This window comes from Asparagus officinalis, chromosome 8, assembly GCF_001876935.1.
Source record: "Asparagus officinalis chromosome 8, Aspof.V1, whole genome shotgun sequence".
Classification (NCBI taxonomy): Eukaryota; Viridiplantae; Streptophyta; class Magnoliopsida; order Asparagales; family Asparagaceae; genus Asparagus; species Asparagus officinalis.
In genome coordinates, this window is record NC_033801.1 from 33918820 (window position 1) to 33946752 (window position 27933).

Sequence of the window (27933 nt, forward strand, 5' to 3'; positions counted from 1 at the left end):
TTGACCATGCGATAGTATTTTTTGCTAAAATCTTAAACTTGACACTGGTTTTGTATTGCATTACTTAAGTAGGTAGCAAAATTAAAAGTAAAATTTCCCTGTTGCTATTTCTTTTGCGCTATATGGTTGCAAAATGCACCACAATGAAACTTTAATTTAAATTTCTTTCCTTCTAACAAATTTTCTTCTCATTGTTCTATATGAATTGTGTTTTCTTTTATTTTTAGAAAACCATATTGTTATCTCCTTTCAATTATATATTTGCAAAGTACATCATAATGAGACTTCCCATTCGAAATTTGTTTCTTGTTGTTTTGTAGATATTTTCATGAAACTGCCATCTTATTTTGCAAGTAAAGTTGTTGACCTTTTAAGATCTAAAACTTGTTTTACTGTATCTTTTGTCATCATTATGCAACCAACCTTGCAGAGAAAGTATAAAAGCGTGCATCTTGTTCTTTGCTCAGAAGAACTTGCATCTCATATAGCAAATACATTTTTTTAGGACTCTTTTTCCCCCTGTGATGGGTTTCTTTTATATAATGACACATTTGACTGGAGCTTGGCTTCTTTCTAATGGGTTGACTTGTTCTAATTATCTTCTAGTACGTGTTATGATCAATAGATCAATCTAGCTTTCGAGGATTGTGTTTGGAAAATTTCAACATCATATTGAATAATCTATTGAAGTGTTTGTGATCATGGTTTATGATTAACACACTCATATAACATAATTATACATGTTATGGACCCAGTGCAGCAAATTTTCATGAAGCACCTACAGGAGTTACATCTGAATAGACCTCGTCGTGACCCAAGCTGCTATGAGAAACAGGTATTTCTAGATTTTATCTTATTTTTAGTTCATTAACATATTCAATCAGAAAATATTGGGATAGAAAGGTATTATTGTTTTTGCTTTTTGTTTTTGCCGCGGTTAGTTATTGTTTGTTCACTCAGTGGTTCTTTACAAAGTACCAATACTCATTTGAAGTTAATGTGGTAGAAACAGAACTTGTCAGACTCCCAAATTCCTTGACAATATGATATGCCCAAGCCTCTTTGTCAAATATTGAAGGATTATATCTAGATTATTATAGCAATTACTTTTTTCAGATTTTAGTCTTCCATTTACTTTGTTGTCATATGATTGTGAAGGTGCAATATTAAATTTAGGGTTATTTTTGTATATACCCTTTAATCATCTATATTTACAAGATTAACCCCTTAATCTCAGTATTTGCAAAACTACCCTCCAATTCATCAACATTGCAAAACAAAAAAAAGAAGGAAAAAGAAAAGAAAAATAAAACACCCTCTCAACTAACACTCTAAACTAACAGACTAAATGATCAAATGGTAAAGGAGTGTTTTTGACATTTATGCCCTCTCTCAATTCACCCTTATGGTCATGTCTCCCCTTAAAAAAATCTGATCTCAATAATTCTTCCCTTAAGAAAACAATGCCCAAGCCTTATGAAAAATCTTCTCCATATAAAAAAAACTTAGATTTACCATAGGCCTAGCTGATCAAGTGCTTTCGCAAGTAGTTTGAAGGCATGGAATGTAGTTTGAAGCAATGTTTTAAATATCGGCCGATAAACTGATTTTATCAGCGGTTTATTGGTTTTGGGGGTCTTCCGCTATGATAAGTTCGATTCTAAATCGGTTATCGTTTTTAGATGTTTATCGCCGATAATGCGGCAATAAAGTGAGTCATCGATCGATATTATTGGCCCAAAATTTGGAATTATCAGCCTTCAGCTTGAGTTTTGATTTCAGGTAACGGGCAGCTATTCAATGCACATTAAACCCGACCGAACCCGAGTTTCTTCCATTATTTAGTGATCCTAAACATAATTATTTACATTTTGGTATGTTTATATTTCATTAAGTATGGTTAGATTGTATTTTAGAATATTATATTATGTATATCACTATCTGATAATGTCACTCTGATAAATACTACTTATTCCAATATATCTCTGATATCCGCTATTCTATGTGGACTTTGACCGTTCGATAAATCCCCGATAACCGATATTTAAAACATTCGTTTGAAATTATGGAAGGTGATTAAATTGGTTTTATTGAAGAATAAACTTGAAAGAAAACTGAGGGAAATGAGTTTGATGGAAGGTGATAAACTGTAATGATGTATTTGCCAAATATCACCTGTGTCATTTACATTTATTAGTCATCAAAATATAAGCTAGGGTACCCCGGATTAGTTTTCGGTGGATTACAATCCACAATGTTTGACCCAAGGTTGCAGAAAGTGTAGAGTGGCCTAAGCATGGGACCAGATGCCTAGAGCGTGGAAGCTAGGCAAGACCTAGGTTATTTTACCTTTTTATTTAATTACAATAATTGATGGTAAATGTTAATGTTAGAAAGCTAAGGCGTCGGGTTAGTGTCTAGACGTATTTCTTTATTCGTTTAAGTGGTCGTGGATGAGGTTTTGTTGAAGGTTGGAGGAGATGTTCATGGTTAGAGATTGAAGTTTGGAGGAGGTTGGAGGACATGGAGACCACTGTTATAAATAACGGTAAATAGCCCCGCAATAGCGGCGCTAATAGCGTTAGCGGTCACTTCCCGCGACGCTATTGCCCGCTACGTTATCGCGTAATAGCGGTGACATATTGCGGTGACATATTGCGGAATATGTCTGTTCGTAAAAGCGGCCAATAGTGTGTCATAACGGTAAATAGTGAGCGATTGTATTCGAAATTTGCTTTTTGACTGCTATTTAAAGACGGTTTGAGGCTTATTTTTTTAAAATAAAACTCAACCCTTGATCATTGCATTCCACCGTCTCCTGTGATTTTTAGCATACTCCTGTCACCTCTCATAGCCTCTGGCACATGAGCTCCTCTTAGGGCAGTCTTATCACTGCTAAGCTCTTCTTCTCGAAGACGACTTTTTGACTCCTCCAGTCATCTTCGGTATTACGTGATGGTTACATGTCTATTTCATGTTTAGGATCTCTTTAGATCATCCAATATATACTTTTAGATTTCTTAGATTTTTTTTAAATTTTTTTTAGTATTTATACATATCTAAATTAGACCGCTATTTGACTTTGCGTTTTTTACCGCTATTTTACCGTAATGGCCCGAAATAGCCTTAGTGATGTCTCATCGCTACGCGACGCTATCCGCTATCGATAACCTTGGTGAAGACTGCAATGGAGGAAATCGTGATCAATGCCTAAAGGATGTAGTCCATGTAAGTAGCCCACACTTCCCTAAGCGCTTTAAAATCGAGGTGGGCAGCGTAAGTATCGTCCAAGTGCTTGGCGGGTTGGGTGGAGGCTTTTAAAACAATGGTTTGACTATGTAAAAGACAACTGTACCCCTCATCACTTCTCAAAATTATAAGCTATATTTATATCATCGCTCTCTCTCCAATCCCAATACAACTTTAGCCATCAACCACCAACCCCATGTAAGTAGCCCACGCTTCCCTAAGCGCTTTAAAATCGAGGCTTTTTAAAACATTGGTTTGACTGTGTAAAAGACAACTATACCCCTCATCACTTCTCAAAATTATAAGCTATATTTATATCATAGCTCTCTCTCCAATTCCAATACAGCTTTAGCCATCAACCACCAACCCCATGTAAGAAGCCCACGCTTCCCTAAGCGTTTTAAAATCGAGGCTTTTTAAAACATTGGTTTGACTGTGTAAAAGACAACTATGCCCCTCATCACTTCTCAAAATTGTAACCTATATTTATATCATAGCTCTCTCCAATCCCAATACAGCTTTAGCCATCAATCACCAACCCTATGTAAGTAGCCCACGCTTCTCTAAACGCTTTGAAATCAAGGTGGGCAGCGCCGCAGCGTAGGTACCGTCTAGGTGCTTGGCGGGTTAGGTGGAGGCTTTTTAAACCATTGGTTGACTATGTAAAAGACAACTATACCCCTCATCACTTCTCAAAATTGTAAGCTATATTTATATCACAGCTCACTTTCCAATCCAAATACAACTTTAGCCATCAACCACCATCCCCATAAAACTTTGCGATCAACCACCAACCCATTGGACTTCAGCCATCAACACGGTTCTCTCTCCAAGTCCATTAAACTTCAACCATCTAACTACGAACCCCCACTAGAATTGATGCTATCAATACAACACACACACACTCTATCTCTCACATAGATCTCGCCCAACACCAATACTCCAGTCCAACCCTCATCACCGATGATCTTTTTTGTCGGGGTCTTCTTCGACAAGTTGGTAGACCTCAGATCGCACTCACATCTCTCTCTCTCTCACTAAAAGTTAAAATGGTGATTTTATATAATTGTTAGATTCAGTGTGATTTTGTTATTGGGTTTGTGGGTATATATCCATATCTTGTTGTATCCATATATATTAGAGCATCTCTAACCATACTCTCCAAATTTTACTCTCTAAATTGGAATATTCGTAGAATATTCCAATTTGGAGAGTGGAATTTGGAGATTTGCTCCGAACCACACTCTAAATATTTTTCTTTTTATTTTTTTGTTAAAAAAACCATATAAATTAATAATGTTGGATATAGTTTACATTAGTAATTTTATTTTTAATAATTTATTTGGAAAAAAAATAATAGCATTAGAAAGGTGTCGACGAGAGCTTTAAAATGAACCTAATATTAATAATACAATACAACATATTAAAAAAATAAAATCTGAAATAACAGTGACAAAGCATACATCGATAGAACAATGAAGTAAACATAAACCTCTAATACAACATACCATAGGTCGCAAACATAAACCTCAAACATAAAATACGATAACAGACAATTAAAATTTCGACAGATCATTATCGTTATAACTACCGGTTCGATCCCAATCTCTCGATGAACCCCCATATGAAATTACCCTAGAGGGGAGATGAATAGGGTATATATCTAATCTAATTCGATATTAATGCCAATTAAAAACTTATTAACTTATATCCTAGCAAATATGAAATACAACAAGTTATATGGGCTAGGATATGCAACATAAACAAATGGCGATATAAGCAAAAAACAAATATGCAAATGAGATAGTGCGCAAATGGACAATACAAACACACGATGTGATCACAGAGTTCGGTCACTTGACCTACGTCTCCGCTCCCCACTCACGAGAACACCACTATCTCAAAAGATACTATACAATCGGTTTTCAATGCTCACCGATAAACGTTTACAACACTCACAATACAATCACACAACACACCTATTAAGTGTTGGCCTAGCCCGTGTCGCCTTCCTCAAGTGTTTGGATTTACAATCTCTCTAGACTTTACTACCGACGCCACTCCTCTTGAAATCGATCCCGTCGCTCACCACACACTCCTCTCGTTGTACTTGTGTATTACAAAATGAACTCTCAACAAGAAGTACAAATAAAATGATTTTTTCTCCAATACAATTTGAGAACAAAATTAAGCTCACTCAATCACACTTATAATCTAAATGTATTATATGTAAAAATACTCTAGCTCAAATATGAGGGTGTGTGAAACAATATGAACAATAATGAAAACTAAACTCAATGTAAAATCTAGCTTAGTAAAATGAATAAATAATAAATAATTGTATAAGGCTAGAGATTGAGTTTAGAAGAATCTTCTCCGAATTTTAAGAAAGAGAGATGGATGGAAATGAAACTCAAACCGATAGAATCAATCTCCTCTTTCTCTTGTGAAAGTTTGTTCACAAAAACTTGTAAAACAACACTTAAACAATCTTTAAACCATTGTAAAACTTGATTAAAACTTTCTTGGTTATTGGGAGTGTTAAATGTAATGGGGTATATATAAGGTAGAAGAAACCAGCCCAAGAAACCATCACAAAACAACAAAAACAATAAAAAACACAAAATCTGGAAAACTAGCTGTTATGCCAACGACTACTAGTTCGGTCGACCGGATGCCAATGGTCGATCGACCGAATGATGTTCATCGGTCGACCGAACACAAGTTGTCGGTCTACTGAAACACCCTGAGAAAAATCAGTTTAAAACTTGAGTTCTGGTCGGTCGACCGGAAGGACATGATCGGTCGACCGAAATACCCTGAGAAGCACAACTGGAAAATATCGTTCTGGTCGGTTGACTAGCATGTCTTGTGCGGTCGACCGAAAACTGATATATGACTAACTATTGAAAAACTGAATTTGAATCAACTTTTAAAAATATCAAATAAATTCCAAAAATTATAAAACTTGGGAAAATGTTTATAAAGATAATAATGAACATGTCACAAAAGATAATTTTCAAATTGTATTTCCCGTTTGTGAAAACTAGTCGTTTTGCAATAATTTAAAAATACGTGTTTGAATGAACACTTGATTTTGACATATGATTTAAACTAAGTTATAAAAACATTTTAAACTGATTTATGGACTATATATAAGATGTATACAAAGATTACTTAAAAATACCCAAATTGTGATGAGAGTGATAATTGTGTATGTGTATATAATTGAGCGTAAAAGTATTGATACACAAAATACACATTCTACATTAGAATACCATATATATTGCATATGAAGCTCGGTCGAGGATCTTGACTTGACTTGTATATGCTCCATGTACAATATAGCTCTTGAATCATAGTCGAATGATGGAGCTCTATATTCCTTTCTATTAATAATTTCTTGTTTTTTTGTTGATAGTAAGCACGTTCACTTTGATCGACGATCTTACTTAGATCAATCAATATAATTTGTCTATCTCGCTTTTACGTTGAAGAGCTAATTGTTGGTCACGTTGTTCTACTTCTTTAGCTCGCAATTCTAATTTTATTTTTTCATTTTTAAGTTTCATTATCATCAATCGCTCCATTTTTTCCCTGCTCATTTCACGTTTAGTATACATCTCTTTCATACTCTTAATAATTCCCTCAGAACTAAACTCCACCGACTTTTTTCTACTTGTCTTCTCCTTCTTCCTTCCAACAGGCTGACTTGCTAGGTTGTCCGTGGGAGACTGGTCATCACTCATGTTCATAAAACTTTCTCCGTGTTGAGATCCATAACGTCCTTTGTTGCATTAGGCCGACTTTACGTGTACGACTCTGATCATACTGAGATGCTCCTAGCTGCATGATTGGATTTAAGATCAACCCATTTCTCGGCATCCTTGAGGATCGTCCAAACATGATCGAACTGATTCTAACTTGAGTCAACGAATGAATGTAATTTAAATATTATAATTTATGCTTGTATTTTCTTATGAGGCAAGTTAAATAGATTCTCGTATTTAAATTTTCATGTCTGATACTTATTTATTTAATTTAAAAAATAATAATTTTATAATAGTACTAAAATAAATTAATCTTAGTTTCATTTTGAAGATCTCGACGAGACCTTTCCAAATATATAATTATTTCAAAAATTAGATTAATAATTTTTTAACTATATTTATTTGAAATTAAACATCTAATTTAAATTACTAAGAATGATGGTAAAGTGGTAATTTTCAAGAAATTAAATAGTTAAAAATGATAAAATTGTAAATAATGAAAGTTTGAATAGTGATTTGGAGAGCCTTTCCAAAGTCTAGCTTCACTTTCCAAATTTGGAGATGGTTTCCAAATTTGGAGAGGATTCACTCTCCAAATTTGGAGGAATGAAGATTTTAGAAAGTGATTGGAGATGCTCTAAAAGTTTATGAGAAGAAAGACGTTGAATACAATTTTATGGCCTGTATAAATTGGTGCAATAGGAGAAAATGCTTGCACACAGGTTCACCTTAAATGGCAAATGCACTGTGAATATGCAAGTAGCTAGTTAACCTAGACTCGAGGTCAACCGGAAGAAAATGACAACTAAATGTATTAAGTTCTAACCAGTGTTTTTAATGCACGAGGCGCAATGCGGGGCGCAAAGCATCTTTACGCGCATATGCGCAAGGGGCAACGCGATGCACGCGCCCGAGTGATGTGAGGCACACACCACACACATAATATTTTAATATATGTAATCAAGCGCGAAAGAACATGTTTTTAGAATTTACATGAAAATATCATGATAAATAATATCTTGCTAAAATCACAATATATAATCTAAGTCGTCGCAGCCGCTCAGCCCGTCGGCCCGTCGCTGCTCAGCCATCGCCGCCCGCCCGCCATCTGTCGCCGGTCCACTGCCACTCATAAGCTCCGTCGCCAACCGTCGCTCGCGTCGCGCTCCCCACCCCCTCGCCACCACCGCCACCCGGCGCTGGCCTACCTGCCCGCCATCGCCACTCGTCGCCGCCGCCTCGTCAGTAGCCGTCCAGCCACCTTCACCCGCCACCATCCGGCCGTCGCTGCCCGTTCGACCGCCGGCCCAGTGGGCTCATCAGCCGCACCGTCCGTCGCGTCGGCCCAACCGCCCGTCGGTCGGCACCACCCGCCGCCGTCACGGCCGCGCCGCCACTCCGCACACCCTCGGGCCATCCGTCGTCGGTCGGCGGCCGCCCGGCCACCCTCCACCCGCCGCCACCGCCAGTGCGTCGCCCGGCTCGCCGCGTCTGCCCATCGGCCGGAACCACCGGCCATGCTGCCGCTCGCCGCTTGCGCGCGTCGCCCGTCGGCGTACTCGCCACCCGTCGGCCACCGTCGCCGAGCACGTACCCGCCGGCCACCCTCCACCCGCCGGCCGCCGCAGCACCCGTCGGTCGCGGGCCACAGCCGGCCCGCTCGTTGTCACTCCCGTCGGTCGACCACGCAACCTGCCAGCTGAACCCGTCGTCGCCGCCGCCGGCCACACCGTCGGTCAGGCCGCCGACCATCATGCCTGTACCGCCCGTACCGATTGTCGTCGTTTGCCCGCGGGCCCGTCGGCCCTCGCCGGCCACCCGGCCCGCCCACCAACGTGCCGCTATTATAAATGGTCAAACTAGTTTGACCTAGTTTGACCAAAATGGTGTTTTCGAAACACATTTGAAAAAAAAACACCATGGCATAGTGTTTTTTACAAAAACACAACAAAAAAACACAATGATTACCAAACACACCCTTAGTTAATATGCTTGTCATTTTACCGGGAGGATGGTATATTGAAACTTCAACGTTGTTGCATGACTGTTAACATCAAAAAGGTTCAGTATCACATCGATCATACGTTGGTCCGAGTGGACACCCTATATCTAGGAGCAGGGCATGAGAATTTTGCTAACTAGAAACTAGAAAGCATGAACAATGTCCTTCTGAAGTCCTGGAATGAGAGCTTTCAAAGAAGTCCTCTATCATGAAATTATTCCACTTTAAGTACACCCAACTATATAATCTATAGGATTTATTATATCAGAGTTTTCTTTATCACATATCTCTCATGTGGAATTATTCGCTGTCTTGTGATGTTAGATATCCTCCATTTTAGGTTGTAAGGTCTCATGTTGGATACTCCTCCGTGTAGCATTTCACCTTGTGATGTGAGATTCTAGAGGTGGTTCACACCCCAAAGATGCAAGCTGTGATGCTCACCATATTCCTTCCTGAGTTCTGTATACTCGTACTGGTGTTAGGTTCCGATACCATCTGTAAGTACCCTGAGGGAGAATTTCTCGGGAGGTCACTCATCCTAAAATTGCTCTCTTGGACATGTATAACTATAAAATTTTCCTCCGACTCCCTGCTGGAATTGACTTGTGGTGTTGGGAACTTTGATCATTTATCAAATTACTGCCACATTTTCAGTCTACAAAGATATTCTAATATTGAATCGATTGATAGGCATAATTGTTAGAAAAACAGCATTCTGTGTTGAGCCTCTCATCACGTGAAGTGAGTTTGCTAAGTTTATATTTATGTCTCTGGTTAGCAGTAGGCTTCTCATGGTCTTCAGGAATCGGTTGCTTGCAAAGTTTGGAGGCGGACTTCATGAGAATCACCCTTTTCATTAACTGCAACATCTCTAAAGTGGTTTTATTGCGTTGCAATCCCTTGCTTAAGCTAAGTTGCAGGTACCAGTAGAAGAGATGACTCTGTACAATTTTCCTGACTCTTATGTTATCAGATAAGCATCACCAAAGTCGTGGTTGCTTTCCTGATTTTAGCTCCCTCCTTCAAGATTTGTTTTTCCTACCTTGTGCTCCACCATACAACACAATGCAACTAACTTCCGTGATCATTTCTGCAGATAGCTTCTGCATGAAACAAGCAAGGACTTTGTTCTGTTTTGTTCTAGAAGTTTTTGATAGAATGCGTCCTGCAATTATCGATGCCATTTTCTTCATATTCTACAAGTAATGGGTTTCTTACTCGGAAATGGGAACAAATCAAACTTTTCATAGGACTGACCTCTAAATACAACCATACGAGCCCCGATCTTCTAAAAAAAAGGTGATTTGGTCACTAATTTGATCCAGCTCATCTGTTAGGCTATGATAGTGTTGGTCGTGCAGATATATCCTCTAGCAAAATTAGTTCGGTCTCCCCCTTGTTCTAGGGACACGTCACTTACTCATTACTGTCTAGATCAACTTTGATACCAACAGAACATCAGCATATTATCCTCCGTCCATCATATCTGTCTAGCCGTAGTTTGTCTCATGCATTCTTGTATTTCATTTAGTTCTGTTCTATTTATCAGTATCTTTTTATATATCCTATTAAGACGTAGTCTTAGACATTTAGTCAAATGTATGTACGTCTTCTTAGTAATTATTCAAATATATTCATTTTCTTCTAAGACCTTCCTCGAGGAAAAAAGATTACTTTTACTGTATTTCTTTTGTGATTATAGTATTCGAGTTTCTACTATTGGGAGATTCACTTTCACATCAATATCTAGATGATCGGTACTTGTAATCTAAAATCCTTCCTCAAGAGAGAAACAAGTAATATACTAATCTGAAAAGTGGAGGTTGGTTTAAACTTCATTATTGAATAAGACTTCCTGAAGTGGTTCTCTTTTGATGATGGTGTTATATAGATTAAATTTCTGGAAGCTCTGGGTATTCTGGATCCTAGTTCTTTGTTCTTTTTAAAAAAAAAATAAAAGCGGGGAAAGTCATAACTTTCAACTCTGTCGCTTACAATGTTTTCTCCAGGCTTGTAGTTCAACCTCAAAAACTTCACAAAAGAACACTCCATTCAGGACTGAGTAGATTAAGTTTCTACCAGAAGATAGAAAGTATCATATATATAATGCTGAGCTGAAATGTGAAATGATACTTTTTGAATTTTAAATAGTTTGGTTTCAGTTACCAGAAAAATAGGGTGAAAACGAAGCAATAATGCTAGACACATAGGTAACGCTAATCTATTGAGCCAATCAAGTTTTAGATTGTCCAGGAACTTTATGTCATCATGTTTTGTATTTGGCCGTGTTTTAAATTTTTTCAGGTGTTGATTCTTGCGCTAGGATTTCGTCCCATAATACTCTCCACAAATATGTGCTTGCTTTCAAGGGTTCAACAATTATAGCTAAGATGCACCGAGAGAGTTCAGACAGCACCACTCCAATAGGTCAAGTAACATTCCTTCATCATTTATCCCTGCTCTGTTTGTCCTTATTCCCAGGTGCATTCACAGTAACTGGTAAATGGAATGATTGTGAAATTACATTAGGTGTAGGAATCCCGGAGAAGGCACTTTTTTCTGGGATCCTATTTATCAAAATAAAATAATAATAATATAAATAAATAAGTGGGTATTGGACCCTCGAAGATAACGTTAAATAAAAATAAAAATAACTAAAGAAAAAAATAAGTGATAATAAACGAAAGGTTATATTTAATTTGATTTCGGTGGTTTGGTTATGGCCCCTAGCATGTGCTTGGTGAGATCTCCTTTTTGTTGTACCACAGACGGTTTTGCCAACCGTCACAATAATTCAAAGCTTTGTTTTTGATGGCTTCTTTGGTGACACTGGAGTAACCATCAAGAGCGTGACATGACATATCTTCATGCTCTTCCCACTTCGGTTTACTCCAGAAATGGGTGTTTAAAGCACTTTATAAGACACAATAAAAGAGTTGAGACTGCCCCCCTAATTACATTTTAATAGAAGGCACATTTTGTGGTTAACTTTCTTGGAATTGCGTGATTTTATACTGCAGGTGCTTTCAGATTTCCCATCGTATATTTTACCTTCAGGGACAAAATTATGATTTATATCCTCCACTTTTAATCTCACCAAGTAATTATCTTAGAGATGATTACGAGTCAAACCTGTCTTCAATTAACAATTTTACTTTTGAATGATCTTTAACAGTGTTAGGTGCATGTCAGACCACCCAAAAGACATCATGTCATATCTTTGTTGTTATGTTAGCTAAAAGTGGGGAGGTTTGGCATGATAGCTTAGAATTTACTCTTCACGTTACTTAAATTCGGGCAATGATTTTTTAAAGCTCTGCTTAAGGTACCAGCTTCTGCGTGTTATTATAACTTAAATTTCATGTTACTGGTGTAAAGTCTACACCTGTTTATATGTCACAACCTTTGCTTTATTTGTTAAAGTTCATGAACAGGTCCAAGCTTTCTCCTGCTTAGAGTCCAAGTTTCTAGCATAATATTTATGTTCTTGATTCTACGCAGGAGCCATACCTTCAGAGGAGTGCAAGTACAAGTTTTTTTTAGATGCTGAAAGGTTATCCTACTTCTTTTTTCTTTTCTGAAGCAGGAAACTAGACTTTTTAGCTACCTAATGAATCGATCGCTTACCAAAGACTTTTTTTTTTCCATATGTACTCAGCCATACATGAGCTAAAATTTCTGTTGAGTTTCGCGGTTTCATTGCCAGATTTAGCAGATTTATAATGCATGTGCGATTAAAAACAAAAATTAAGCAACGTTCTCCAAACGACTGTTGTTTTGTTTATATAGGTGTTTTGTTGCTCTCAAAAGTTTTTCCTGAATAAAAAGGCGATGAAGATTTGAGGGTCATTCTCAGCCAACAAATTGATGGGAAGGAGAGCTGTTGCCGACCAGCAGTGTGGTTCAAATGTCAGTTTATGGTGCGCTCTCTGTGGCCCGATGAGATCGTTGAAATCAATTCCCTTGATGCTTATCTTCAACATACTGTATCATGTGACATGAATCATTACGAGAAAGCAATTGTGTTGTGTTGTCCCTCATTAAAACTCTGAACCGGCCAGCTAAACAAATTTGTACAGGCACTAGAAAACCAATTAGCGAAAAGAGTGTCCCTCTCTGAAATTATGCTGCTTTTAAATCACTTCCTATCTACTTATAGTGGTTGGTAGTGATGGAGTGTTAGGTGCGAGCTAGATTATGTTTTGGGATCATATTGAATCTACTGAGAAACAGAAGGGTAATAAAAATCGGCAAGAGAGTATTTTATTGTATTTTTTTTTTTTTTAATCAAGAAAACTAAGATTTTACGAAGCAGGGACGGAGATACCCAACGGGTCCTGTAACTCTAGGCTTTTCAAAAAAGGATTTGACCTCCTACCTCTAGATCTTTGCGTATCCATTTTCTTTTTTAAAAGAAACCTCACTCAAAAGAGACTGGTTTCATGTTGGATTGCACGAGGATAAATTCTCTAGGACCTGTTTCACTAGAATCACTTCTTGTCCGGTCGGAATATATCAGCCAAGGCACAGATAAATAAAAAGGGGGCACTATATCTTCTCATGACGGTTTTTGACTTCATTAGCTTGACCGAGGGTGGGGGGTCTTCCTCTGGTTTCCGAATGAAAAAATTTATGGTTGAGGCCTCAATCCGAAGAAATCACCACGGACTTATCTGAAGACTACCCAACCCTGCTAAGGGCCGGGGAATGTCCGAGGCTAATTATTCCTATACCCAATGGAAATCACTCTTGACATCCCCGGACATTTTGGCTCTGAGCCAAGCAAACAGATGCTGGAGACAACCAAGGTGATGTAGAGAGTTCATCTTCTCAAGATATCTCGACAATGCTAAGCAAAACAGCTGTCAATCGTCAACAATAATCCAACCATTTGGAGATAGAAACCAAGCCCTCAGAAAGCCCGGGCTTCGTGGTTGTTAAACCAAGTTGTTGGCCTATCATTCATCTAAACACGCACACCCCCACACTCTAAAACTCGTCTAACCAACTCTAGACCCAAATCCTGCTTAAAATTCATATATCACTCAAAATCTCTCAGGTATCATTCATTCCTTCACAACTTCTCGCCATGGCAAAGGCCACCCACACCCTAAGAAGATCAGCCCATGCCTTCTTCCGAAGCTACCAGGCCTTCACGACTATGTCCGCCCTCGTCCTCCCTTTCTCTGTCGTCGTCCTCCTCTCTCAGTCCTTCATTCCCTCTTCTCCGCTCCTTCGAACAATCTCCGTTCGCATTCATTCTCTCTTCGAAGCCGCAGGCTTCCCTGCGGCCTCCCAGTTCTTCTCCCTCCTCAACCACAAGCTCTCCCAATCCACCTTCTCCTTCCTCTTTTGCCTCCCAATCACTCTCACCTTCTTTCTATTTGCAAAAGCATCAATCATACAAACAATGCTCGAGTACCCAAACCGAAGAATCGGAATACCATCATTCAACTCTCTCGTTCGTCTTTATCGCTTAATCCTGCCTACCCATATCTTCAACTCATTCGTTATCGTCTCTGCCAATGCTGCAGTCTTCTCCCTCCTGTTTATGGCCTTCAACGCCCTTGACATTTTCCGACTGTCCTCAGATAGTTACATCCTCGGCCTCTCTGCTGCTAGCGCAGTTATCTACTCAATAGTGCTGGCCAATACAACAGTAGCATGTAGCCTAGCAACAGTCGTATCAGCAACAGAGAACTGCAGAGGGTACAAACAACAAAATTCATTTTTGGGTTAGTTGCGGATACATTCCCTCTACTATTGGCAAATTGAACCGCTGCCCCTGTAGTTCTATTGTTGCAGATAGACCCCCTGAGAAGGGTCAAAAAATTTTCACCCTGGGTTTACCTGCAGCAATGAAACCACAGCGGCAGCGGCAGTAAGTTCCAAAACAACAATAGCACAGGGGGTCTATGTGCAGTTAACCCAATTCAGTTTAAACTTCCGGGATTCTCAAAGACTAAGAATTTTCCTTTTCCAAACTGTTTCAGGTACTTACCCATCCTCAAAGCCTGCGTGCTTATCCAAGGAAAGGAAGCGACTGCGATCACTGTGGCTCTGCCTGCAAGTTTGGGGATGGCAGCAATAGAAGCATTATTTCAGTACAGGATCGCGAGACCTTACCTTAATTTGGGAAGATTTAGCATGCCAGCTTTTGGCGAGGCTTTCTTGATTGCTTATCTGTACTCGCTCCTGATCGTGCTTGACACCATCATCAGCTGCATTTTGTATCAAAGCCTCAAGAATGGGGATCGCTGGACCTTGGAAGATGGAGATGATCTGAGTTTAGGACTGAAAAAGGAGCAGAAGGGTTATCTGGAAGTATGAAAACAAAGATTTAAGTGCTCTATAAAGTGAACATATCACAGACAAGTATTTTAAGTGCTCTATAAAGTGAGTACCAAATGAAAACAAAGATATATACAGCTATCTGAAAGATAGTAAACAAGATTTTGATGTTCGAAGCCCAAAGCAGGCTCACATTTCCTTACGCTGCTATTTGCTTCCATGCATAATAGCTTTAAATTGTCATTATTATCTCTTTGAATACACCAGTAATGTCATAATTTGTTAATGCAACTTCTGTCGCACCAAAAATACAAGTGTTTATGCAACTGCCATTCAAACGTTTGACTAAAACAGTTTATTTTCCATTTTGAGATGGAAAGGACTGGATCCATAAATAAAGCATATATCAGAAATTACATCGCATATACTGTCAGATAAGCGAAATACACCTTCAGCATATAGGCAAAAAGGCCATGAGAATTCAGATAAAACTAACTTGCCCTAGCGGGCGCATCTAGGTTAGTTAATCGAACCACAAATTAACAAAATTGCACAAAACCAATAAGAAAATAAAACACAATTCCACCAGAATTCACAACCACAGGAACAAATAGGATTTTGTTTAAGACCTCACATTGCCACAGCCTGAACCAAACTCTTTCGCAACCAAACCCCACATCTACCATGTGAGATGTTTAACGGGAAACTGCAGCTGGAGTGAATCCGTTTCCAAAAGAAAGTAACAGGGAAGCAAGAAAAGCAGTTTCATAGAAGGATAAATAAACAAGAGAGAATAAAACAATGGAGAGCTCCCAATGACAAACTTTATCATAAAGGAGGAAGGTCAAAATGTGGTAATCATCTGCCATCAGTTTGCAGACCAATTGAAGATGATGCCCTTGATCCATCAGCTGTGTCACCACGGCTTGAGTTAAAGAGCAGATTAGACCAATTAAATGATCTGTGTACAATTCTTGATGGAACCCGATCACTATCTTCACCTCCAGAAGCTTCATACCCATCACTGCTCGTTGATCTCAATAGTTGAATCCCCTTCTCAGAACCAGAAGCAGATGGAAGTGGCATTAGCCCTCGTAAATCTTCAGCTCCTGAGGATGATACCCTAAATGGATGGAGGTCTGGTGAGCCTAAACTACTATCAGGAGAAGAAGCAGTTATGCCTGTTGAAGACATAGCTCGGCTGGTTCTAAAAGCGCTCCTTGCTGCACGTTGGAGGGGTGCTAAACTACTGGATGCTTCTGGAGGTTGAAGCTCATTCCGGTCCATAGTTGCAAGTCTGCCTCTTTTATTTGTTCTTCTTTTATTATCAAGAATTGGAACCATTCGGCCACTGTGACTGCCGAAGCTGCTGTCTGTTTCGTGACCTTGTGGGGTTTCTCGTCTTGTAACGGGCTGGAGAATTTTGGACTTTTTCTTTGCTTCCGCTGCCGCTTTTGAAACTTCTTCTGCATTAAGACGTGCAAGTGTCCATGGACTAATTTTTACGGTGGCGCTTTTTTTCCTTCCTGATTCGTCTGGAATCATTTTCCTGCCAGTAGTTTTGTTGGGCATGCTTACTTCTGGAGGGACTACGTCAAACTGGAGAAAAGAGGGACATCGCAGCGTTAGTTCTTGAACGCAGAAGAGGTGAGAGTGGCCACTGTTGCTTTTTTCACTACAGACATTAGGTCCATGGATGTTATGGTCAAAATACCCTAAACTATTCCATCACTAGGTAGTATTGGTATTAACAATTAAAAAAAAAGAAAAGAGGAAGAAGACACATAACATTGACGATAATAGTGCGAAAAGAGTCTTATTTGTTTTACACTTCTTGAGCTATTGTCTGAAGCACCCATGTTCATCAGAATTCATTCTTTGGGATAGTGTAAGCATTTTAACTTCGGGTTATTTGCATTCACATACCCCCATAGTTTACACTATTTTTAACTTTGATACGCAAAGTTTGTCTTCGCCCGAAGTTGCCTGAAAGTTCAAAATCTTCAACTCAATTTAATAACCTAACATGACTAACAGGGGTACCAAAGTTGAACCTTTTTGGAACTTTGGGGTATTTTTTAAATGAAACTGTGGGGTAGTAAAGTGCAAAGGATCCTTTAACTTTTGAAAGGTCATTGTGATAAGCATAGAGATCTTACTTGATCCTCAAGAAATAAGCGTGGGGGAGTGCACCATGCATCCCGGCGAAATGCAGTGAAGGAACTGGCACTGCTTAATCCAGTGTAAGAGCTCACTGAAGACATCTGAGGACTTTGCTGACCACCACCTTGCTGCTCCTGCTCTTGCTCCCTCAAGGCTACAATGTAATCATATGTGCTGATTCCCTGTTGCCACAATTTTTTATGTTGAAAGAATAGAACATGATTAGAAGAAACAAATAGTGCCAGGCTATAAAAGAAAATAAATAATGCAATAATTCCATATAAATGATAATCGAGTGCTAAAGTATCCTTGCATTGTATTGCATTTTTTGTCACATTACCATTCTCCTAACCAATCAGATATTTGATGAAGCAATAAAGATGACACTTGAATATCAGCAAAAACAGAAGCCTACACAAGTTTTCTTCAAGAATAATTTTGGATCCAAGAGACATTGCACAATGTATTCCATTTGCAACTTTATTGTCGAGGGGGCACCTTTATGCAGTTATGATGTGAACATGTTACATTGCATCCAGACAGATTTTCCTGGCAATAGTTTCACTCAACTATTCGTGCTGTATTTTTTGTGCATCATTTTTTTCCTGACGTCTCTAGCATTTGGTCAGTAGTTTAATCTAGCGTACCATTTCTACTGGCATGCATATTCCACAACATGGTGCCTATTAAACCTTACTGTAGAGCAATAGTCATCATCAAATGTTCCCCAACTACTAAAAAAATAATTTTAAACCATTGAAGTAAGATTAAGAAGAGAAAAACAAATGAAGCATCTAACTGGTGGCACAAAGCAAATTCTGCGTACACATAAAATCTGTGTAAGTATGCACATGATTGTTATCCTTTCCTACGAAAAAAATTTATTGTACATAGAAAAATAAAATAGAAGATAGTTTAAGAACCAAACATGGATTTCAACCTGAATTACAATATTCAAAAATTTTGACAGAAGACAAGCACAGCCACAGACCCAATGATATAGTACTTAAGAAACTTACTTTTTTTATGAGAAGAACATGAAAGAAGAAAAGTTGAGCAAGTGGTAGAGTAGCTAGCATCGCCAGGACCGTGCAAGAAGCCTGCCACAAGTAACTATAGATATTAAGTAAACAGTAATGCAGTTTATTCAGAAAAGATAAGAATAACATGCCTAGTTTGAAAGTTAATATAATCTACCATTTTAAAATGAAGATATAGGAAGGGATTTGGGTTTATATATATCAAAAGTTGAAGAACAGTGTATTGATTAATGGTAAAGAGAGGAGGTGGCTTTAAACTCACCACTACAATGATAAAAGGAACCAATGAGAAGCTGCTCCCTAACTTTGCACTAATCTCCACGGAGAATCGCTTCCGCTCCAAGAAACAGAGTATTAAGACAAGGATTCCGATGCACCATTGTAAAATAAGCTGCAAGCTCAAGCCCAAGGTGGATAAACCACGGAGACCTGTCAATAATCAGCCAAAATGAAAAGGACCTGGAACAAAATGTTAGCTACAGTTCTTGGCTATATATCATGGAGCAAAGGGGGAAGTCTGTCACTTTGTAGTGGAGATGGAGAGAATACTCATGATCAGTACAATGACCCAAAATGTGAATGCAAGGTCGGGTATCTATCTGTAGAAATGAGGGCCTAATGGCTTATGCTTACCAAGAGAAGTGCGGAAATCATTAGGACAAAGAACCTTCTATAGTTTCTTCTTCCAATACAATTGTTGAGCCACTGGAAAAGAAATGATGAGGAAAAAGATATTAGAGTGTGATTAAGTTTGTGAAGCCATGAAAGTGAAGGTAATAAGAAATTTATACCCTGCAGTGGTGATCGAAGCCATCAACACATTTGTCACAAACTCTACAATGCTTACTGTACTTCAAGACCTAAATAAACTCCAAGAAGAAACTTATAGATCAGAATCAATCATCAAAATTTACAAACTTTCTATCAGAATCAATCATCAAAATTTACAAACTTTCTTTCTTAGAAGAGGACATGATGTTAGCTCTCATTAATATAGGTTTGTTTGCTATTGTCATGTTCTAAGAAACAATAAAGTATCACTGTCCTTACATTCTAGAAATCAGAATCCAATAAACTATTGGCAACATGTGTACTGGCCAAAATGAATAAAGTTATTAAAGAAGATTAAAATAAAAAAAATTTTGTACTTCCCTTATTCTTGAAACTATAGAAATAACCAGTTGAACATAAACAGACTACCTTACAGAAATTGTGCGCAACAAGGACAATTATGTCTCCAAAAAAATGGAAAGCAATATAGCAAAAGGCAATAAAAGAAGAAATATATATATATAATAAACTAAAAAATTGTATTGAAATTGTGAGTCGTACCTCAACTTCACACAGACTACAATAGAACATGCCGTCCTCACTTTTCTGATGCTCAGAAGATTGCTCATGTGCATGGAAACAACAGTGCACAAATGACAGAGGGCACCACTCCAGCAAAATAACCAAGATAGGTGTATTGCAGCAGGTTGAGTCCTTCCTCTGATGTTGGTCAGATAATTTCTTTGGATTGCTGCCCTCATCCAATGGCTTATTATTGGCAAGGACTGAATTATCTTGTTTAAGGTTCTTGGAGTCATTCTGCTTTCTGCTACTATCTATAATAAGATATTTCTTAGACTTGAAGACTCCTGGATCAGCTGGATCAGTTGCAGCGCAATAGACATACAAGAAGAAGACGCATGCAACCTGGCAAGAATTTTCCCAAGGTATCAGATGTCTGCATTTCAAGAGTTTCAACCAGAATTGTCATCAACAATAACTTGAAGATGTATAAGTATTGATACTTGTCAGAGGTCCAATAGAAGGAAACTTTGATGCTTCTTGGACATTTTAGATTGTTTTCTGCCGACAACTCAAAATTTTAATATATATTTGTTAGAGTATAAAATTATAACCCGCAATCCTCAAAATAACTTCAGCGGCTTTGTTTTTGTTTTTATTTTTTGTTTTTGTTTTTTTTTGGGGGGGTGGGGGGTGGGGGGGAGGTTCTGACAATCTTATAAGAGGTACATTGTATCGTGCATGTGCATCTATCTCCTGTATTAAAAAAATAAGAAGTATTGAGGGACTATACTTTGATAACAGAGATTCATAGTCCATTGACTCCATACTTTGATACCAGAGATTCATAGTCCATTGACTCCATACTATACTTTCTACCAGTGATATTATTATCAATCTGCTTACCGATCCACATTATATTGTCACTTTTCCCTCTTGTGATTCACAGTCCATTAACTCCATAGTCCATACTATGCTTTCCACCAGTGATATTACTATCAATCTGCTTACTGGTCCACATTATATTTACTATAACCATCTGGTCCACTCTCAAGTATTTAACTAATACTTGGCTATATTTCAACGCTTAGGTTGAACAATTTTGTATCCATGATCTTGAATGCTTCACCTGATAATGTCACTCGAAGAAAATCATCCTTTGCAACCTCAATAACTATCAAAGCCATGTAAATGATAGTACTGTATCTCATATATCAGTAATAAAGTATGCTTAGCTCCTTTACTACATCATATTTCTAAAAACATTCTAAATGCTGTATTAATTATCCCTTTTTTAATTAATTCTATCCAAGCTGTTGTCCAAGTAACTAAAAAAATTGAAGCTCAATGAGAAGCCCTGAATGCATGGGATGATGAGTTTAATACAGGAGTTGAGGTATAGCTTTTGGGTTAAAATTGGTTCCTAGCCTTTGTTTGAAGCCCGTCAACTCTCAATTGGGCCTGATTAACCCCCCAACACCAACGCGTGATAAATAATCAAAATTTGATTTATCTTTTGACAACTTGATTTCATTCTCCAGGGAATTGATCCTGCAGACCTTTAGTCACAGAAAACATAACTCACGAAATTAATTTATCAAACTTCAACAGACTGCTACGCGGAGTTGGACAGAGATCACAGAAATTCTGAATCCCATAACACGTACATGCACAAGTCTGCCTAACTTGAACAATAAAATCGTTACAAAATTTTTGCTGAAATGGACCTCCTAGTGTGACAATACTAAGTTGCACAAAGGATTCAACTTGGCAAGATGACATTAGACTCACATACCCATACATGGATATTACTAAAAACATAAGAAAAATATATAGCAGAACTTTGCAAGAAAATAAGAACATAAACTTATACAATGGTCGACTCAAAATAAGGGATTACAGAGGTAAATGAAACACCAGTAACAACCAAAGAACGTAGATCTAAACTAATCTTACCAAGGGAGTGTAAAGCCCCAAAACCACATACTCTATCGCTTTCTTTCCAACAAAAGGGAGGAAAAACACATAAAAGGCAAACCCCAACGCCAAAAACACTGCTATTGCTACTACCTGCATAAAAACTAAAATAAATCACCAACTGCCCACGAAAATTCTAAACAAAAGGAGACCAAAAACATAAGGGGGAGGTGAAAAGAGCAAAAATACCTGAAGAGGATGGTAAGGTAACTGCCACCCATGTTTCCTCATTTCCTCTTCTGGGTCTCGAGGACACAATGCGAAGGCAAAGACGGTCAAGACCCAGAAGAGAGAGAGAGAGAGAGAGAGGTGGGCTGGGCTTAAAGAAGAAGAAGAAGATGATGGAGGTATGGGGTGGAGAGAGAAAGAAAGGGGGGCCCTTTAACTTTCATCATCACCCATAAATCCAGTTGAGTAAATGGGCCGCTGCCTGTGTGAGGTATGTAATTAAGATGGGTGGTAGCTGGAATTTGTTTGCTCTTCGCTCCTCCACAAAATCATAAATTACGCAACACCCCCTCCGCGGGTCAGTCCTAAATCCTAATCATTCTGTGCTTGCTAACGCACCGCGTTGCATGTGACTTCGATATCACATGTGACACTCCCTCCTCTCTCTCTCTCTCTCTCTCTCTCTCTCCTCTCGTTACAGCATGGTCAAAAGTAGGGGACAGTTATCATCATCTCAGCTTGTGTAAAGGAGTACAACAGTCTAGAAATTTTTAAGAAAGATTTGGTTTTTAATTAGTTTGTTTTGACACGTCTGCTCTCGTTAATAAATGGATGGTGATGCGCTTCAGAGCGAATTCAACTTATTATTAGTAGGGGGAGAAAAAGGCTTTTGCTAGAATTTGAGCTAGTGATATATTTATCGAGTAGTAGGTTCTGGCTCTGTTTTCCTCCTTTTGAGACAAGAACAGAGGGGCATGTGACTGTACAGAGGACATAAGCTACCGGCCAAGGGTCTTTTTTTTGTACTTTTTCTCCTAAATTATTGTGCATGTGGAGTTTCAAAACAAGCAAGTTTCTTCAATAATTGAGAAAAATACACGCAAAACCTCATCCAACACTTTTCCTTGTTTCTTATTTATTATTGACACTAGACGCTGCAATTAAAATTTCAAAAACTGGGTTTTGGGTTTTATCCGAAGTTTAAATTACTGACAGGCACCCTTTTTTTTCTTTTCATTTCTCAGTTATTACTGCTTTCTATGGTTTCCTTGTATCAATCTCCAATCAATCAAATAAAATAAAATATAAGAGCTTTGCTACAGGGACCCAAAATATGGGATCAATAGAGGGGACAAGTGAGGTGTTCCCCTCCTATTGGATAATGAGTTGGCCATCATTAATGATGGCCAACTCATTATCCAATAGGAGGGGAACACCTCACTTGTCCCCTCTATTGATCCCATATTTTGGGTCCCTGTAGCAAAGCTCTTATATTTTATTTTATTTGATTGATTGGAGATTGATACAAGGAAACCATAGAAAGCAGTAATAACTGAGAAATGAAAAGAAAAAAAAGGGTGCCTGTCAGTAATTTAAACTTCGGATAAAACCCAAAACCCAGTTTTTGAAATTTTAATTGCAGCGTCTAGTGTCAATAATAAATAAGAAACAAGGAAAAGTGTTGGATGAGGTTTTGCGTGTATTTTTCTCAATTATTGAAGAAACTTGCTTGTTTTGAAACTCCACATGCACAATAATTTAGGAGAAAAAGTACAAAAAAAAGACCCTTGGCCGGTAGCTTATGTCCTCTGTACAGTCACATGCCCCTCTGTTCTTGTCTCAAAAGGAGGAAAACAGAGCCAGAACCTACTACTCGATAAATATATCACTAGCTCAAATTCTAGCAAAAGCCTTTTTCTCCCCCTACTAATAATAAGTTGAATTCGCTCTGAAGCGCATCACCATCCATTTATTAACGAGAGCAGACGTGTCAAAACAAACTAATTAAAAACCAAATCTTTCTTAAAAATTTCTAGACTGTTGTACTCCTTTACACAAGCTGAGATGATGATAACTGTCCCCTACTTTTGACCATGCTGTAACGAGAGGAGAGAGAGAGAGAGAGAGAGAGAGAGAGGAGGGAGTGGTTAGACCCTAGGAGGGAGGTGATTAGGGTCTTATGCTAATCTAATCCGATTTTATACCAATTAAAACTAATTAACAAGTTATTCTTACAAGATAGATATACAATATGTTATAAGCAAGAATGAGCAATATGAATAAATGAATATATCCTAGCAATGAGATATACTATGAAATATATGTAAGGATATATAAACTAACACAAGTGTAAAATAAACAATCTACAAATGTGATAGGGCAATTGACAATGGCGACAAGAATGTAATGAACACTAAGCACAAATGAAACGCCAAAGCAAACTCAAACACAAGCAAATGATCACGGAGTTCGGACCTTCCGTCCTACATCTCCGCTCCCCACTCCCGGGGAGAAATCCACTATCACAATCAGGTTTTCTACGCTCACCCGAATAACGTTTACACCTCACAATTTTATTCACGGAGTTCGGTCCCCACGATCTACGTCTCCGCTCCTCACCTCGAGAATATCTCCACTTCTAATACGAGTCGCCGTGCGAGCACCCTTTGATCGCGGAATTACCAAAATATGGGTTGAAAAAAAGACAACTAAAACACAAGAACAATTCAGTATGGCGAAGGAAAATACCTTCTCTAGATTATGAAGAATCAATTATTACAAATCTCTCCCTCACAATCTCACTAGAATCGAGAACAATCTCTCAATCCTCTCTAAACCCTAATACAATGATTAGAATCTCTCTCAATTACCTCTCTGATCTAAGATGATGTTTAGAAACCCTAAACAACCATTTATATAGGTGTACAAATGTGGATGGCAATCTGGTAAATAACCAGACAAACCCCCAACAGGAATTCGTGCAAACAGAAACCCAAACGAACCAGGAAACCTTCGATGAGTCGACTCAGGACTGCATATGAGTCGACTCATGACTGATGAGTCGACTCATGAACTGATGAGTCGACCGAGCAGAAACTTTTGACAAAACGGCTGGATTTCGTGAGTCGACTCATGACAGTCATGAGTCGACTCAACCTGATGAGTCGACTTATGTTTATGTATGAGTCGACTCACGAGCTGAAAACTATTCTTCGAATCTGCTGCTCGTCGTCTCGTTCCACGCTTTCACCTGCGTTCCACGCTTCCACCTGCGTTCCACGCTTCCACCTGCGTTCCACTGTACTGTTTTACACCCCTATTCTCATGCTATCATGAGAATCATCTATCCTCAAGCTCCCATGAGGATCGCTAAGCTCCCGAAGAGAAGATACACCCGTATCAACTTCACACTCGATTTTCTAGTTAACCGAAAACTTTACAATCTCACAATATAACAAATGATTTGTTCTCTACAATAGATGAGAACTCAATGTAGGCTCACACTCAATTGTTACAACACTCACCAACCCAATTATACTATGTATGAAAATACAATAAGCTCAATATGGGTGTGTGTAACAATAAGATTTATCAAATCTAAACTCAATATAAAAACTAGCTTTAAAGAAAGATAATCAAACAAATATGCAATTGTAAAGCTAGAAATAGAGTTTAGAAAACTTCTCAATAGATCAAGAGGTAGAGGTAAGAGAGTTGGATGCTCAAACACCAATAGATGATTTCCTCAAGCTCTTGTAAACTTGTTTTCACAAAACAAACTCTCAATTGCTTAAAAGCTTTTTAAACAAACTTAAACAATACTTAAACCCTTGTTACAACTTTATTAAAATATTTCTTGGTGTAAAAAATAGTTATGGCAAAGGGGTATATATAGGGAAGAAGAAAACAACCCAAAAAACCTCAAAAACCCACTAAAAAACAAAAATCAGCAAGTTACCGTTACTGTGCAACGGTAACTTCGACGGTCGACCGTGAGAAGCAAAACTGCAAAACAGCTCTCTGGACTGTAGACGGTCGATCGTGGTGGTTGACCGCACTGTAGCACAGTCGATTGTAGCGGTCGACCTCACTGTTCACGGACAGTTTCTGATTTTGACAGATCCTGGAATTTTATGTATCTGACTTTGTAAAATCAATTAAAAATAGTAAATCAACTCCAAAAATCATGAAATTTTGAGGAAGGTTCTAGACATGTAGATAAACATGTTAGAGAAAGAATTTATGAAATATCACTTCCCAGTTGATATAAATAAATGTTTGAACACATATATAGTTTCTGGAAAAAAACTGCAGAAAACTCGGTTTTGTAAATTCAATTGAAAATAACAAAACAACTCCAAAATTAGTAAAACTTGGGAAAATATTTGTATATATGATGATAAACATGTAAACGAAGAAATTTTTCAAATCACATTTCCCAATTATGAAAACGCATCAGTTTTGCAAAAACATGCACGAACATGTGCACGAACATGAGCTTATTAAAAACTTGATTTTGTAAATTCAAATAAACATAACAAATTAATTCAAAAATTGATAAAACTTTGAAAAACCTTTATAAACATGAAATTGAACATGTTAGAAGAAGAATTTCTCAAATTGAGTTTCTCATTTGTGAAAACTCATGTATTTTGCTAGTGTGTCCAAAACATGAAAATGTGATATACATGAAATTTGATTTTTTGACATAAACAATGTTTTAAAACCCTATGAAATAATTTTATAGACTTAATGAAATATGTATACAATGATTGTTAAGTCCATAAACCAAAACTTGTGTATATATATAACTATATATATAAAAACCAAATATGTGTCTATATATATGATTGAGCTTAAAGTACTAACACACATAATATAAAACCTAAACTAAATATACCCAAGCTTGATAGATCTTCGATGTAGCTCAACTTGGTACACTTGTGGATGAAGCTAGAACTTGGATCTTCAATTTGAATTGCATAGGCTTCACTTCACAATTCCGCCAACCTCCATTTAATATGATCGTGAATGCTCGATTCCATCCATCCTCCAACTTGTTATTTGTCTACAATAAATAAATAAACACAAATACTAGACAAATAATATTAGTGGTAGATTGTTTGTTAAACATTATCAAAACAAAGAGACCAACAGATTGAACTCTCAAGGCTCAATCAAGTGCATAAGATCTAAGAAATTAGCAGCTAACAATATAAATGATTTCAGAATTTTTTTTCAAAATATGATTTTTAATGCATAAAAAAGGGCTTCAAATTTATATCTCGGCTTGCAAAGACACACTGAAGAAGGAGATCACATATCGACAGTTGAAGGATCAAGATCCAAACACAGCAAACCTACAAGGAAGATGAATCCCTTGTAAAAATACTCCTAATAAGTACAAACCCAACTCCCAATTATCATCAACTTCAGATCTACATCTGATTTTTTAATTTAAAAGCTTAAATTCCACAAATCTAGTCGAATTAGGAGAGGGTAAGAGAGATGCGAACAACAGAGAGTACATGCACAAAGAAATTAGCGGGAGGGAGCAAAAATAATGGAGGGAGGAGGATTCTAGGGTTTCTTCCAACGAAGAAAGCCAGAAAAATGGGAGAATAGGATAGCTATCAGTTTTTTATTGAGAGGAAATAGGTGTTGTCAGCTTTTTACACAAATTCCACCCAAAATCAATGGATCTAGGTTTCTATAACTACCACCCCCCCTCTCCCCGTCACCAGATGTAGAACACATGGATATATTTATGGAGAAACGAGACCATTAAAAGGCCAAATGCGGGCCCAGGTGAAGAAAATAATTTGCAACAAAGAACGAGTCATATTTCTCAAACCGTACGTCGAAATTAGACAAACTATATATATAAATCACGTATTTTTTCGAGACGGAGTCAACCATACCCACCGTTGTTTGGTTTACCACCGTCTGTTTTGTGAAATTTTCTCCAAATTGAGAGATATCAGAGTTTTTATTAGTTTTTTTACTCTTTTAGGTAATGTTTTATGAGTCTATTTTGATTAGGAAGCAAATCCAGTTTGATTCTAAATTTGATCGGTCAACTTCTCTAATCATAGAGAGTCTATTAAGGAGAGTTTTGTTATTTTTATTTTTGGCAATGAGTTATAGTAGGAGTCTTGTTTATTTTCTATTTAAGCAGAGTATTGAGTATTGTAAG

At 37.9% G+C, this 27933-nt stretch overlaps 2 protein-coding genes and 1 long non-coding RNA gene across 3 annotated transcripts; 2 read left to right on the plus strand and 1 right to left on the minus strand.

The window, feature by feature from the left end:
* Nucleotides 8955-13121, plus strand: LOC109851487. Its single transcript, XR_002249836.1, has 3 exons — nt 8955-11451; nt 12526-12577; nt 12814-13121. It is a non-coding gene; the product is annotated as an uncharacterized LOC109851487 (long non-coding RNA).
* On the plus strand, nt 14064-15647 carry LOC109820194. The gene is made up of 2 exons (XM_020386298.1): nt 14064-14733; nt 15018-15647. The coding sequence occupies exons 1-2, from the start codon at nt 14114-14116 to the stop codon at nt 15352-15354; spliced, it is 957 nt and encodes a 318-aa protein (XP_020241887.1). The 5' UTR covers nt 14064-14113; the 3' UTR covers nt 15355-15647.
* Nucleotides 15878-22206, minus strand: LOC109820193 (probable protein S-acyltransferase 22). The gene is made up of 9 exons (XM_020386296.1): nt 21978-22206; nt 21768-21881; nt 19851-20216; nt 19310-19378; nt 19152-19223; nt 18781-18909; nt 18498-18578; nt 17475-17660; nt 15878-16914 (listed from the first exon to the last, which is right to left on the minus strand). The coding sequence occupies exons 1-9, from the start codon at nt 22017-22019 to the stop codon at nt 16174-16176; spliced, it is 1800 nt and encodes a 599-aa protein (XP_020241885.1). The 5' UTR covers nt 22020-22206; the 3' UTR covers nt 15878-16173.